The 13,869-nt window shown below is 42.3% G+C and overlaps 1 protein-coding gene across 3 annotated transcripts in view; it reads left to right on the top strand.

Annotated features, from left to right (window-relative positions):
• LOC137438536 (unconventional myosin-XVI) overlaps positions 1–13,869 on the top strand; it is a 367,125-nt gene that overhangs the window by 178,734 nt on the left and 174,522 nt on the right. For all 3 annotated transcript variants that reach the window (XM_068133664.2, XM_068133663.2, XM_068133662.2), the window contains exon 27: positions 10,218–10,320. In XM_068133664.2, coding sequence (XP_067989765.2) covers positions 10,218–10,320 — 103 coding nt within the window. The remainder of the gene's footprint in view (positions 1–10,217; positions 10,321–13,869) is intronic.

Here is a 13,869-nt window from a genome sequence, read left to right as displayed (position 1 = left end):
CACTGTCCGCACCTTTCTTTCTCTTAGGTGCTGTGGCTCTCGCCGTCTGGTCCGCCATACTCAGCTCAACAGCCAATCGATAAATCGATACATTTATTCTTGGCTCCATTACAAAGACCACCCGTATTATGATGTAGAGTATTGCACAGGTCATATAAGCTATTGAAAGCAGAAGAAAATAGTTTATTCTAAAGCATTCGAATAACAGTTATTTTTGATGCTCCCATCTGAGTACGACTTCCTGCATGTTGCTGTGATCCGAGGTTCAAATTCCTTATGTTGATTTGTTCAATGCCTTCTCATGTCTTCATCCTCCTTGTGATACATGAGCCATTCAAAAAGTGTAATCACAATATTGAATGAGGTAATCGCAATAGTCCATAAATGGCCTCAAATATTAACTTTTATATACCTCATATATATATATATATATATATATATATATATATATATATATATATATATATATATATATATATATATATATATACAGTCATCCCTCGCTATATCGCGGTTCATTTTTCGCGGCTTCAGTACATCGCGGGTTTTTCTCGCTAGTATATGTAAAATTATATCGCGGATTTTTCGCTATATCGCGGGATTTTGCGGTATAAATGTATTTTTATACACTATTATTTTAAATATTTTTGTGGTAAAATAAGCATTTTCTAGCCTAAAAAATTTAAAAACGTAAAAAAATAAGAAAAATACAGTAATTAAAACATATTACAAGAAATAAAATACTGTACATAGTGTACAGTAGAAGAGTAGACAAAGAGACAAAGAGTCGTGCGTATGGAAAACGCAGATGCGGCAGCTTCCACTTGCGCTAGTTACCCACGTAATGGGTAACTGTAATGCTCTTTCTGGCTGTGCAGTACATTCATCATCGTCATCACCTTCATCGTCATCAGTACTGCACAGCTAATTCATCATCATCTTCATCACGCAAGTTGTAGTATTGAAGAGCCGGGGCTCTTGCTTGATACGGACGAAATGACGGGCAAGACACAAACTCGTCCGAGAAGATATTTATTCTCAAAACCAACTCGGGAACACTGTAAATCCCGTTTATCGGGCTGCATTATATTATAAAGCACAACCAGAAACCGAAAGCCACGCTCTCAAGCGTGGCGTGCTTCGGTGGTCACGTGATCAACAGGTGTAGGCGTGTAGCTGATTATACCCGCACGCGCGGCACGCTTTGGCGGTCACGTGACCAGCCACTGGCGCCGGGGATCCCCGCCGGTGACGTCACCGGCTGGAGCAAGGAGATTCTAATGCTGGTCTTGCTTGGGGAAGCAAAGGTCGCTACAGTATCTTCAATGGTGAGTACCCATTATAATTTTATATGTTGTTAAAATTACGTATGTTTAAGAGTGTAAAAAGTGTTTAAGAGTATAGGAAGTGTTTATAAGAGTATGGGAAAGGTTAATAAGAGTGTGAGAAAGGTTAATAAGAGTGTGGGAAAGGTTAATAAGAGTGTGGGGAGGGTCATAAAGCTTTAAAATATATATAAATAATAAAATAAAAATATGGTCGCTACTTCGCGGATTTTCGTCTATCGCGGGGGGTTCTGGAACGTAACCCCCGCGATAAACGAGGGATCACTGTATATATATATATATATATATATATATATATATATATATATATATATATATATATATATATATATATATATATATATTGTTGTGGATATGAGAATTGTGTTTTTTAAATTGCTTTATTCTGGACCCTCCTGCCTCCAGTTGTGTATAAAGGTCAAAGGGCGTTCCCGTAGTTAATTCCATAAAACATACACGTACATACATACATACATAAAACACATACATAAAACATAAAACATACACAAAATTCCATAAACTGGTAATTCCCTGTTTGTCGTTGAAGGCGGCAAAAAGGGTTGGCGTCAGGAAGGGCATCCGGCCGTAAAACATTGCTTCAAAAAGGGGACCAAAAAACAACAACTACCACGGTCCCCGAAAAGGCCAACCCCCGCTTTGCGGGGGAAAATGGCCTCTAAACGGTGGTTTATACACGAAGGACACCATATATCCCTGTTCAGTAGTTATATCCTTATTCTGTGTATTAGGCTAAGGCTTTGTCTTCCATTAATTAATACTCCATTGCACCGAATCAATTAAGAATAGCTCCCCTTCAATAATTCCATTTCCCAGCCAAACTCTCCATCTCTGGGTAAAGCAGTTCACAAGCGTGGGGTGCGCGCCCTCTCATTTCGCTGCTATAGTGAATATGTGCTCCGTGCTCTGTTTGAACAGGAGGGGCGGGGTCGCCAGGGAGAGGCAAGCCCAGGGCGCGCCACGAAGGGCGGGGCTGTTCAGCCCCATGCGCAAATAAGGAAACGAGCCCGTGGCTCGCCACGAGGGGCGTGCCGTCGGCGCCATGCCCAAATAAGGAGACAAGCCCGTGGGATTGCCATAAAAGGTCACGAAACAGAGCACGGGGGGGAGGGCGGTACCAAAACCGACGAGGGCGTGACACACCCGCGCTGAAGGTATGAGAGGAGGGTGCGACGATCGCTAAAGGAGAAGATACACCAGAGATACGGCAGATGAGTCCAGGTGCGTAAGAGGGTTGGCAGCCCACCGGGAGAGAGTTGAGAGTTGCACCGGAGTTGCGTGAGAGATACGGAAAGCCTTTGGGTGGTTGTTGCGTGAGAGATACGAAAAGCCTTTGACAAAGAGCCGCTTCAACCAGCCCCGTTTCAACCAGCCGCGTGAAGCCCTGACGGGGCAGCGAGTGACCCTGCCGGTGTGCGGTGTAAAGCCGAATACAAGGAGCTGCCGGCTCCTCGCTTCCCGCCCGGAGTGGACCTGCTCGCTGTGCCCTGTGATTCCACCTGCTCATCCCTCCAAACGATTCCTGCCCTTCGATCCTTTTGCGTACGTGAGTTTGTTTTGTTTGTTCTGTCCTGGGTAATAAGTTAAGCCTGTTTAGTTAAGCCAGTATTTGCACTGTGTCTTTCTGGTCCGTCCCTCTTTCTGCTTTATTTTCTTATCTTTCCTTCTTCCTTGGTTTCTTTCAATCCTGTAAATAGTAGTAATAAATCATATTCGTATTTCAAACCTTTTTGTCTCCTTCTTCTTCTTCACATCCGTGTCGCCTTTGTCTTTTCCATATTGAATATCTGTGGCGCGATTTTGGCCAACGTTCAGGAATCGGGTTAGTCGGGGTAACTGTTCGGGCGCGGCGGCCATCCGCTCGGCAAATCCAGTAACATCCTAACCGCGCCCGTAACAATATATATATATATATATATATATATATATATATATATATATATATATATATATATATATAATTATGTATATATATATATATATATATATATATATATATATATATATATATATATATATATATATATATATATATATATATATATATATATATATATACAAACTAGCTTGGCTCGGCTCACCACGCGTCGTTACTGAGGAACGGGCTTGTTTTAACTGAGGATAACGACTGTACCTGAGTTGCTGTGTTGTCCTGATTTACACCAATCATAATACAAACAATTATTTTGCACAAATTTATTTGTAGTGTTTGTCATATTACATTTTTATAGGCTATTTAGGTTGAAGATTTAGGTTGAAAAAACAAAAAAAAACAAATACAGATACATTCAGAGTGCACCGCCCCCATGCCAAATAAATAACTATCCTCCAGCGCGGCATTTCTGGGGCTCCTAAGGCGCCCAGAAATACCGCCGTGCAGCTCATAGAGACCTTATTGGGAGGGAGAGGTGTACAATAATTGATTGATTAATTGCATAATTAAAATCAAGAAATAACGATCATAAAATATTTTCTTAATCAATAATTGGCAAATAGCACACCGAAACCACCAGTGCTTCATCCGAAGCTATAACGTTTTGAAAATTAATTAAATATGTCATTAATCGAAAAAATTACAGAATTAATTGATTAATCAATAAATAATTATTCCATGAATTAATTAAACAAAAAATCAAAAATATCCTTTATAGCCACATCACTTGGTCATTGTCGTGTCCAAATATTAGCTTCCTAGCTTAAAAGGTGCCTGAGATATTGCCCAGATGAGAAAGGAAATAAATAAGTACTTAATTAATCGATAATAATTAAGTAACTAATCAATTAATTGATTAATCAAAAAATACCTTATTTGCCAAAGCACTTGCTCACTAATGTGCCGAAATTTCAGCTTCCTAGCTCAAACGATGGCTGGGATATCGCCCGGACAAACAACAACAACAACGTGCATTTTCAGGCCATTTTCCCTGCTAGAGCGGGGGTTAGCCTTGCGGTCCCCGTGACAATGTTCTCCATCTTGCCCTATTTTCTGCATCTCTCCTTGTTAACCCCCTTGCCCGCATTTCTTCTTCGACCATCTTTAGCCAAGTCTTTCTCAGTCTTCTCCGTCCTCTACTTACTTCTACATTCATTTCCATCACTCTTCTCAACCAGTCACTTTCGTCCTTCCTCAACACATGACCAAACCATCTCAACCTGTTTCTCTTCACAGCATCAATCACAGGCTCTATTCCCATCATCTTTCGCAATTCATCATTTGTCTTCCTCTCTCTCAACGATACTCCGCACATCTACCGATCCATTCGCATTTCCACCCTTTCCAGCCTTTGTTGCTGCTCTACGTTCATTAGCCATGTCTCGCTCCCATAAATCATAACACTTCTCACACATGCAGCATACACCTTTCTCTTCAGCTTCAATGACACTCCCCTACTCGTCAGCATGCCACTCAGTTCCCGAAACTACTTCCATGCACATCTCACTCTTGCAACCGTTGCCGAGTCTGATCCACCTTCTCCATTCAGCATGTCTCCGAGGTAGCAAAATGTTTTTACACCTTCCAGTTTCACGCCGTCTCCAAGATCCAACTCAACATTTCCTCCATCTGCAGCTCCCTCTGTGCACACCTTACATTTGAATGTAGCTGCCACACTGGTTAATGACCCTCTCAGACCACTACATTTTTGATGAACCCACTCAGCGCACATTGTACATTGAATGGAGTTCACTCCGACACCCTTTCTGCACATAGCACACGGACACTTCCCAGTTCTTTCCACCTCACCACATGCTTTACCACTTGCCATCACCTTCGTCTTTCCGATATTCACCTTCAGACCTTTTGTCTCCATACATTCCTTCCACTTGTTCAGCTTTTCCTTCAGTCCATCCATACTTTCTGCAATCAACACCAGATCATCTGCATACAACAACTCCCACGGTAAACCCTCCTTTACATTCTGACCCACCACCTCCATCACAGCTACAAATAGTAGTGGACTTAGTACCGACCTCTGATGCACTCCCACCTTCACCTCAAACTCACCACTGTTCCCGTCCTTCGTCCTTACAGCTGTGCGCGCTCTTTTGTACATTGCCATTACTACTCTGATCAACCATTCCTCCACGCCTAACTTCCTCAATGCCCATGTCACTACTTCGCGTGCAACTCTATTGAATGCTTTCTCCAGATCAACAAACCCAAGAAACAACTTCTTCCTTTTCTCCATGTACTTCTCCTGCAACTGCCTTACAATAAAAAGCGTGTCTGTCGTTCCTCTTCCTGGCATAAATCCAAACTGCATTTCGTCGATCTTCACTTTCCTCCTTATCCTCCTCTCCAACACCCTTTCTAATACCTTCATTCCATACTCCAATAACTTTATCGCTCGATACGAGCCACAGTCCAGGGGGTCACCTTTCCCCTTGTATAGAGGGATGAGGGTACTTAGTTCCCAATCCACTGGAATGCGGCCTTCTTTCACCACCAGATTACAGATATCTGTCATTCTCTTCACACCCCAACTTCCTGCTGCCTTCAACATATCTCCCACAACTCCCGTCAGCCCTCCCGCTTTTCTACTCTTCATTGCTTTTATCGCTTCCTCAACTTCCTTCTCGGTTATCTTCTCTGCCGGTCCTAAAACTGGGTTACTCTCTATGTTGCCATCCCATTCATTCTCTGCATTCAACAACATTTCCATATATCTCTTCCATCTTCCTTTAATTCCATCTGGGTCCACAATGATTTGTCGCACTTCATCCTTCAAGCAACTCACCCCCATCACATCACACCTCTCTTTCGCTATCTGCTTTGCAATCCTGAATACCACTCTCTGACCCTCTTCTGAATCTAAGCGTTCTCCAAACATTTTCCTGCATGGCTCCTGCACCTTTGCTACCTCTTTCTTTGCAGCCTTCTTGGCTGCCTTAGAACTTTCATGCTCTGCTTTTCTGCTCCCGTACCCTTCGCCTTCTGCCACTCCTTGAACTTCTTCCTCTTCTCGTCAATCCTCTTTCCAACTTCATCATCCCACCACCATGTTTCCGAGTGCCTCTGTTGTCCTTTTGTCCATCCACATACCTCATCAACGGCTTCCAATAGACTATCTTTCATTGACATCCAACCACTTTCAAGCTCAACCACATCATCCTCTATCCTACTCAGCCTCTCTTTTAATGCCTCCCTTACTGTCACCTCTTTCAACCTCCACACCTTCATTCTCAGTTGGTACTTCACCCGCCGAGCTCTCCTCGCACCTTTCACCCTGATGTCGCAGACAACCAAATGGTGCTGTGAAACAGCCTCCTCCCCCAGGATCACCTTCGTGTCCCGGAGGTGCCCCCTATCTCACCTACGCACCATCAGGTAGTCAACGGTTATCGTAGACCCACCTGACGTGTATGTAACCAAACTTATTATCCTCTTTCTGGAACTGAGTATTACAAATCAACAAATCAGCTCCATCAGCAAACTCCAAAATCCTTTCACCTTCTCCATTTCTCACACCATATCTGTAACCACCATGAACTCCCTCAAAACCGTCTATACTCCTTCCCACATGCCCATTTAGGTCTCCTCCTACCAGAACAACTTCCTTACCTTTCACGTTTTCCATCAGCTTCTCTTTTGCACACCAGAACTTGTCCTTCTCTTCATTGCTCCGACCAACCTGCGGAGCATATCCCGAGATGACGTTCACCAAGAGCTTTCCAATCGTCATTTTCACCATCATCAACCTATCACTCACTCTCGTCACACTCACCACACTGTCTACAAACTCCTCAGAAAACAGGACACCAACACCATTCACGCCCTCCGGGCACCCTTGCCACACAAACTTGTATTTCTGTCCCTGCCTACCCTTCACCATTCTCACACCACTTCGCTTCCATCTCGTCTCTTGCACACAACATATGTCCACTCTACTTCTGACCAATACTTCCACCACTTCTCCTGATCTCCCTGTCATTGTCCCTACATTCCACGTCCCAAACCTCAGAAACCGATCTTCACTTCGGGCATCAGACGTTTCGTCGTCATAAATGGAGTGATTTCCACTCTTGCTTCGATCGGGTTCGCCACCTTGAGTTTTGACGAGAGGGAGTGGGGTCCACCACGGCGTACTTCGGGCTGTACCCTGCCCATATGTAGTCGTAATTGTCATAGTTCCATTTTTGAGGCAATGTTTTTATGGCCGGATGCCCTTCCTGACGCCAACCCTTTGAGTCGCCTCTTACGACACGCAGGGATACGGTGTACCTATTCTAAACCGTGGTACTCACCGGGCTGTGATACAAAACGTAAACTGTTCAGCTTGGCGGAGTTGTGCTCTCTATCGAGTGCTGTTCTAGTTTATTTCTGTCATCTCTTTCCATGCATTGTCTTTTATGCACTCAGATGTGATAAATATTGAATTAACAAACTTTATGAATGGTCCCCTGACTATCCAGTCGAGCTTCTTATTCCACTTGGTAAAGGGTTTAGTTTTTGTGATGCTCAATTGTGGTTTTTGTGATGTTCAATCTCTGTATTGCAATGTTTTTTTTTGTCGAGATGCATCCTTTGTCAACCTTTATGATCGATGTGGTGCTGTTGGAAATTTCGGATCTTCTTTTTCGTTTTATTTTCCGGCCAGTTTTTCATTCGAGGGACGAGCGCTGCTTCTTGTTGCTCTTCCGTGGCATGTTTTGAATTAAAGATGCTCCAGCACTGTTTTTGTTTGGCCAACATATTCATTATCTCTGCCACGGAAGGTGGGCGTAGGTTGTTTTCACCCCTCTTTGTTACTGGCAAAATCGAAGCTTTATCAAGTATATTGCTCGGTCGACTTTGTTATTCTTTCCGTTTGTTGCTTGCGAATGTCGAAGATTTCTTTCTTTTTCGAAGGTTGGTTGCGTGCGTTATCACCTCCACCACCGAAGGTTGGTGGAGGTTGTTTTCACCCCTGTCTGTTTGTTTATTTGTGAACAGGATATCGGGAAGTTGTGGACGGATTGGGCCGAAATTTGGCAGCGAGGTAGCGTATGTGACAAGGACGAAATTATTAGGTTTTGGAGAAAATTTAAATATGGATTCGGATACGAGAATTATTTAATTTTTAAGTGATTTTTCACCATTGAGTGATATTTACGGCTAAAACCAACATATAGCAGGATTTCTCAAAAAGTTATGGACGAGTTAAGACTAAACGTGGTGGACGAGTTGGTTAGGTGACAATAACAAGCCGATTAGATTTTGGTTCAGGTCCGAGTCCAGGTCCGGCCTATCAGTGGATACAAAACATGAACTGTTCAGCCTGGCGGGCTTCACAGGTCCCTTTATGTTTGTGCTGCCAAGCACATGCTACACATAAACAAATTAGCAGGAGTGATTCGCTGGAGAAACACATGACGTCCACCCACGCAGTCGATCCGATTAGGGTATGGGGGTGTGAGTGACAGATTGAGTAAATCTGCTGCACATGTTTAACGGACAGAACTTTGTACCTTGGATTGATTGTAACGGGTTAAGCTTCCTGGTCTTGGTTCCCTTTAAAATTCCCAAACTCCTGGTGTTCTTTGTGAATATTGGGCTAATTGTGTCCATAAGCTGTAGATTTTCTGAATTTCCTCTGGGTTTTTCTTCGGCCTGGTCTTTACATTTGATATCGTTGTGTTTCTTTGTCTCCTTATTTATTTATTTTTGAACACAAGATCGAGGCTCGTGTAAGAGCTGACATCACAAAAATAAATAAATAAATAAAAACGGACACACAAAACATACAATATAAAGGGAGCGGGAGACGAGATGGGGAGAGAGAGGGAAGCACAAGTACAACAGCAGAGAACAGGGACAACGGGAGATCTGTGGGAGGGAGAGGGATTGGGGTGAGGAGGCATGGGAGTGCGGGGGGGGGGGGGGGGGGGGTGAGGCATGGGAATAAGGGGGGGGGGCTTGTAAGACCCGATTTATAAATATTTTTTCAGGTGAGCTAGGTGTGAACTTGTAAGACTCCATTTATAAAGCATCATGGTTCTGTGCCAACTCCAAAGATCTCGAGGCCTCCAAGCGCTAGCTTTTAACAAATTGAGACAAGATTCGATGTAATCAAGTTTCCTTTACAGGTACATTTTTGTACCCTCCAGTGTATTACCTCTAGCTGACCCCCTCTTTTTACCCCCACCGAGCTTGTATTAATTGGAAGACCCCAAGGTTTATTGTCGGTGACTCTATGTTTTGGCCCATTTTGTGATCCACTGTGCCATTCGATATTCCGCAACCCCGAAGTGCAGTAGATCCACTTGGTTGACAACATGTGATACTATCTGTAAAAACACCATCAAATCATTGTCTACTAACCGTTACTTTTCCGTGGAAACCTCGGTGTCTTTAGTGTAAGAAATTAAAAAAAGACGTGTTTTTTTCTTTTTTTCTCACCTTCCTCCTCTCCATCCCCGTGGGTTGAAGTGAGGCCAGGGAAGGGAGGGTTTTTGAGTGAATAAAGGTGGAGGCAGTGAGGGGAGGCACAATGATGTAATTTCATTAGCCACTGCGCAGATTTTTACATCGCGGCCGAGGCCGAGGATCCAGTGGGAGCATCGGGACGAGAACACGAGACGCTGCGCAAGGTGGGAGCGCAGGAGCCAAGGTTCAGGACCATAGGGATGGAATACTTTAGCCTTTTGAATCTTGTTTGGAAATGTTATTCTGACGTTTGGGATTATCGTGTGTCAGGACTTATTTGTCCCATGCAAGTGTTCGGGTTGAAAGGGAGGATGTGGTCAGACAAACCTTTCATGGATATGTTCCTCTTGTCCGTCTCTTCGTGATTGCCTCTCCGACTCCTGTCACTCTTAATGACACTTTCGTTCTCCATCCCACACTGTCCCTCGATTCCTTCCCTCTTTTCCTAGGTATGTGGAGTTGCGCCATGCTGCTTGGCCCACCACTGCTAGCCGGAAAGAGGTCGACATCTGCCAGGATATTTTGCGCTACTGCCGTCTGCGAGATTGGAAGGTGGGTTTACCTGGGGCCAAGTGAAGTTGGGTGAATCGGAAACATTTTGCTCATCGTGGCAGCACATCCATGGCAAATGGAACCCAGCACCTTTGATAGTGAAATGAGGGCTCTGTTGTATCCGGGCCTTTTGGTGAATCAGCATGTTCTGAAAGGTTTAGTGTGTGTGTGTGTGTGTGTGTGTGTGTGTGTGTGTGTGTGTGTGTGTGTGTGTGTGTGTGTGTGTGTGTGTGTGTGTGTGTGTGTGTGTGTCTATGTGTGTGTTTTAACTCTGCACACCACTAAGAACCCTATTAGACTGTCTCGCGAATACGGCAAGCCCTTTCTCGTGTCTGGAAGCATTTGTTTAAAAGGAGGCCAATGCATTGCTGAACGAGCCAACGTGGTCAAATAATGTAATTAAATGTCATCACGGTGCAAACTTCAAATCGAAGCAGATGTGACTGCATGAGCTTGGATTTAGAATGCGTATTTTATAAGTTTGCTTTTATTGTGTGCACACAACCAGCTAGGATTAATTAATGCATACCTGGCACCTGCATTGTGGCTGCATGATTTATTTAGGGTGCATCAGCAATGCTGCTTACGGTGTTTCTGGTATAGTGCTGGCCACCACAACCCCCCCACCTCGCTCCCCTCCCCCCCCCCCCCCCCCCCAGTAGGTAGAGGCAGGAATTTATAATTTGGCCGGAAACCGATACACAAAGGCCTGCCCTTTTTCAAGCATATACTGGGGGGGTCTTTAATGTGCACTAGCAAATGATAACAGCCATGACCTCTGGTATGTCATCCCTGAAATCTGAATGCAGACCAGGAACTTGCTTGCGTGTGAAGCATAAACATCTTGCACGTGCTAAGAAATAATAATAATTGGATTGTGATTTACATCATCATCGTCATTGCTATCGTCATTGTCATCATCATCGTCAATGTCATCATCATCATTATCGTCGTTGTTGTCGTCATCATCGTCATCATCGTCATTGTCATCATCAGCATTATCGTCATTGTCATCATCATCATTATCGTCATCGTAATCATCATTGTCATCGTCATCATTGTCATCATCATCGTCATTGTCATTATAATTATCAGTCGTCATCATCAGCATTGTCGTTGTCATCATCATTGTCATCGTCATCATTGGCATTGTCATCATTGGCATTGTCATCATCATCATCATCATCATCATCACCATCATTGTCGTCATCATTGTCATTGTCATCATCTTCATCACTGTCATTGTCATCATTCATATTGTCATCGTCATCATTGACATCATTGTCATAATCATAATTGTCATTGTCATCATTCATATTGTCATCGTCATCATTGACATCATTGTCATAATCATAATTGTCATTGTCATCATTCATATTGTCATCGTCATCATTGACATCATTGTCATAATCATAATTGTCATTGTCATCATTCATATTGTCATCGTCATCATTCACATCATTGTCATAATCATAATTGTCATTGTCATCATTCATATTGTCATCGTCATCATTGACATCATTGTCATAATCATAATTGTCATTGTCATCATTCATATTGTCATCGTCATCATTCACATCATTGTCATAATCATAATTGTCATTGTCATCATTCATATTGTCATCGTCATCATTCACATCATTGTCATAATCATAATTGTCATTGTCATCATTCATATTGTCATCGTCATCATTGACATCATTGTCATAATCATAATTGTCATTGTCATCATTCATATTGTCATCGTCATCATTCACATCATTGTCATAATCATAATTGTCATTGTCATTCATATTGTGATCGTCATCATTCACATCATTGCCATAATCATAATTGTCATTGTCGTCATTCATATTATCATCGTCATCATTCACATCATTGTCATAATCATAATTGTCATTGTCATCATTCATATTGTCATCGTCATCATTGACATCATTGTCATAATCATAATTGTCATTGTCATCATTCATATTGTCATCGTCATCATTCACATCATTGTCATAATCATAATTGTCATTGTCATCATTCATATTGTCATCGTCATCATTGACATCATTGTCATAATCATAATTGTCATTGTCATCATTCATATTGTCATCGTCATCATTCACATCATTGTCATAATCATAATTGTCATTGTCATCATTCATATTGTGATCGTCATCATTCACATCATTGCCATAATCCTAATTGTCATTGTCGTCATTCATATTATCATCGTCATCATTCACATCATTGTCATAATCATAATTGTCATTGTCATCATTCATATTGTCATCGTCATCATTGACATCATTGTCATAATCATAATTGTCATTGTCATCATTCATATTGTCATCGTCATCATTCACATCATTGTCATAATCATAATTGTCATTGTCATCATTCATATTGTCATCGTCATCATTGACATCATTGTCATAATCATAATTGTCATTGTCATCATTCATATTGTCATCGTCATCATTCACATCATTGTCATAATCATAATTGTCATTGTCATCATTCATATTGTCATCGTCATCATTCACATCATTGTCATAATCATAATTGTCATTGTCATCATTCATATTGTCATCGTCATCATTGACATCATTGTCATAATCATAATTGTCATTGTCATCATTCATATTGTCATCGACATCATTCACATCATTGTCATAATCATAATTGTCATTGTCGTCATTCATATTATCATCGTCATCATTCACATCATTGTCATAATCCACATTGTCATTGTCGTCATCATCATATCATGTGATTGACAGATTAATTATTGTTGCCGAAGCGGTCTCTTCGCAAAGGTTATTCCAGGTGGTTTGCATTTGCCTTCCCTGGGATCATGCGTCAGGGTTAGGAATTTGTAATTTGCTCAACGTGCTGGTGATAACTCACCTACTCTTCCCGAAATAGAAATACACCGTGGGGTCTTTACTGTCCACCAAGCAACCAGTGATGCAGACTGGTCCTCCGGATTAACGTCCATCCGAGGGACTGCGCGGACGAGTCAGTATCATGATCTTGTCCAACACCAGGATGGCGGTTTATAGCTGGCTTTCTTCAGCATCCACCCAGTGAACTACCCTCTTTTTGTGAAGTTAATTTCCATTCAACATGAGTGATAAACGTCTTGCTAATGAGCCTGTGGACAAAAATGTAAATGTGGACAAAACGGCCGTGAACATTCCAGGAAGAACCTCAGTGTTGGGGATGACATGGAGGCGTTGGGGCAGGTAGAACGTCCTCCTCCTCCTCCTCACATTTGGCCACACCCCCACCATTTCCCCTCCCACTCCACCTTCACAAGCTCCAAATGATGCTTTTACTTACCTGATTGACTTGAAATTTTAAGAGGATTTGCATATCCGGTCACTGAATTCAACCACCAATTATTTTTGAGGTCAACATAGGCCAACAACTTATTTTAGGGATTTCGCAAGTATCGTGTTATGCACGACATATTTCTTGTTTGTTTGTTTGTTTGTTTGTTCGGTATTTTATTTCACGATTAGGATGTTATTGAATGTAAATGTACAAACGTGTTTT

Source organism: Myxine glutinosa, chromosome 13, assembly GCF_964187855.1.
Source record: "Myxine glutinosa chromosome 13, kmMyxGlut1.1, whole genome shotgun sequence".
NCBI classification, from domain to species: Eukaryota; Metazoa; Chordata; class Myxini; order Myxiniformes; family Myxinidae; genus Myxine; species Myxine glutinosa.
The sequence above is the reverse complement of the archived record's forward strand: the minus strand, read 5'-3'. Positions and strand labels throughout refer to the sequence as shown.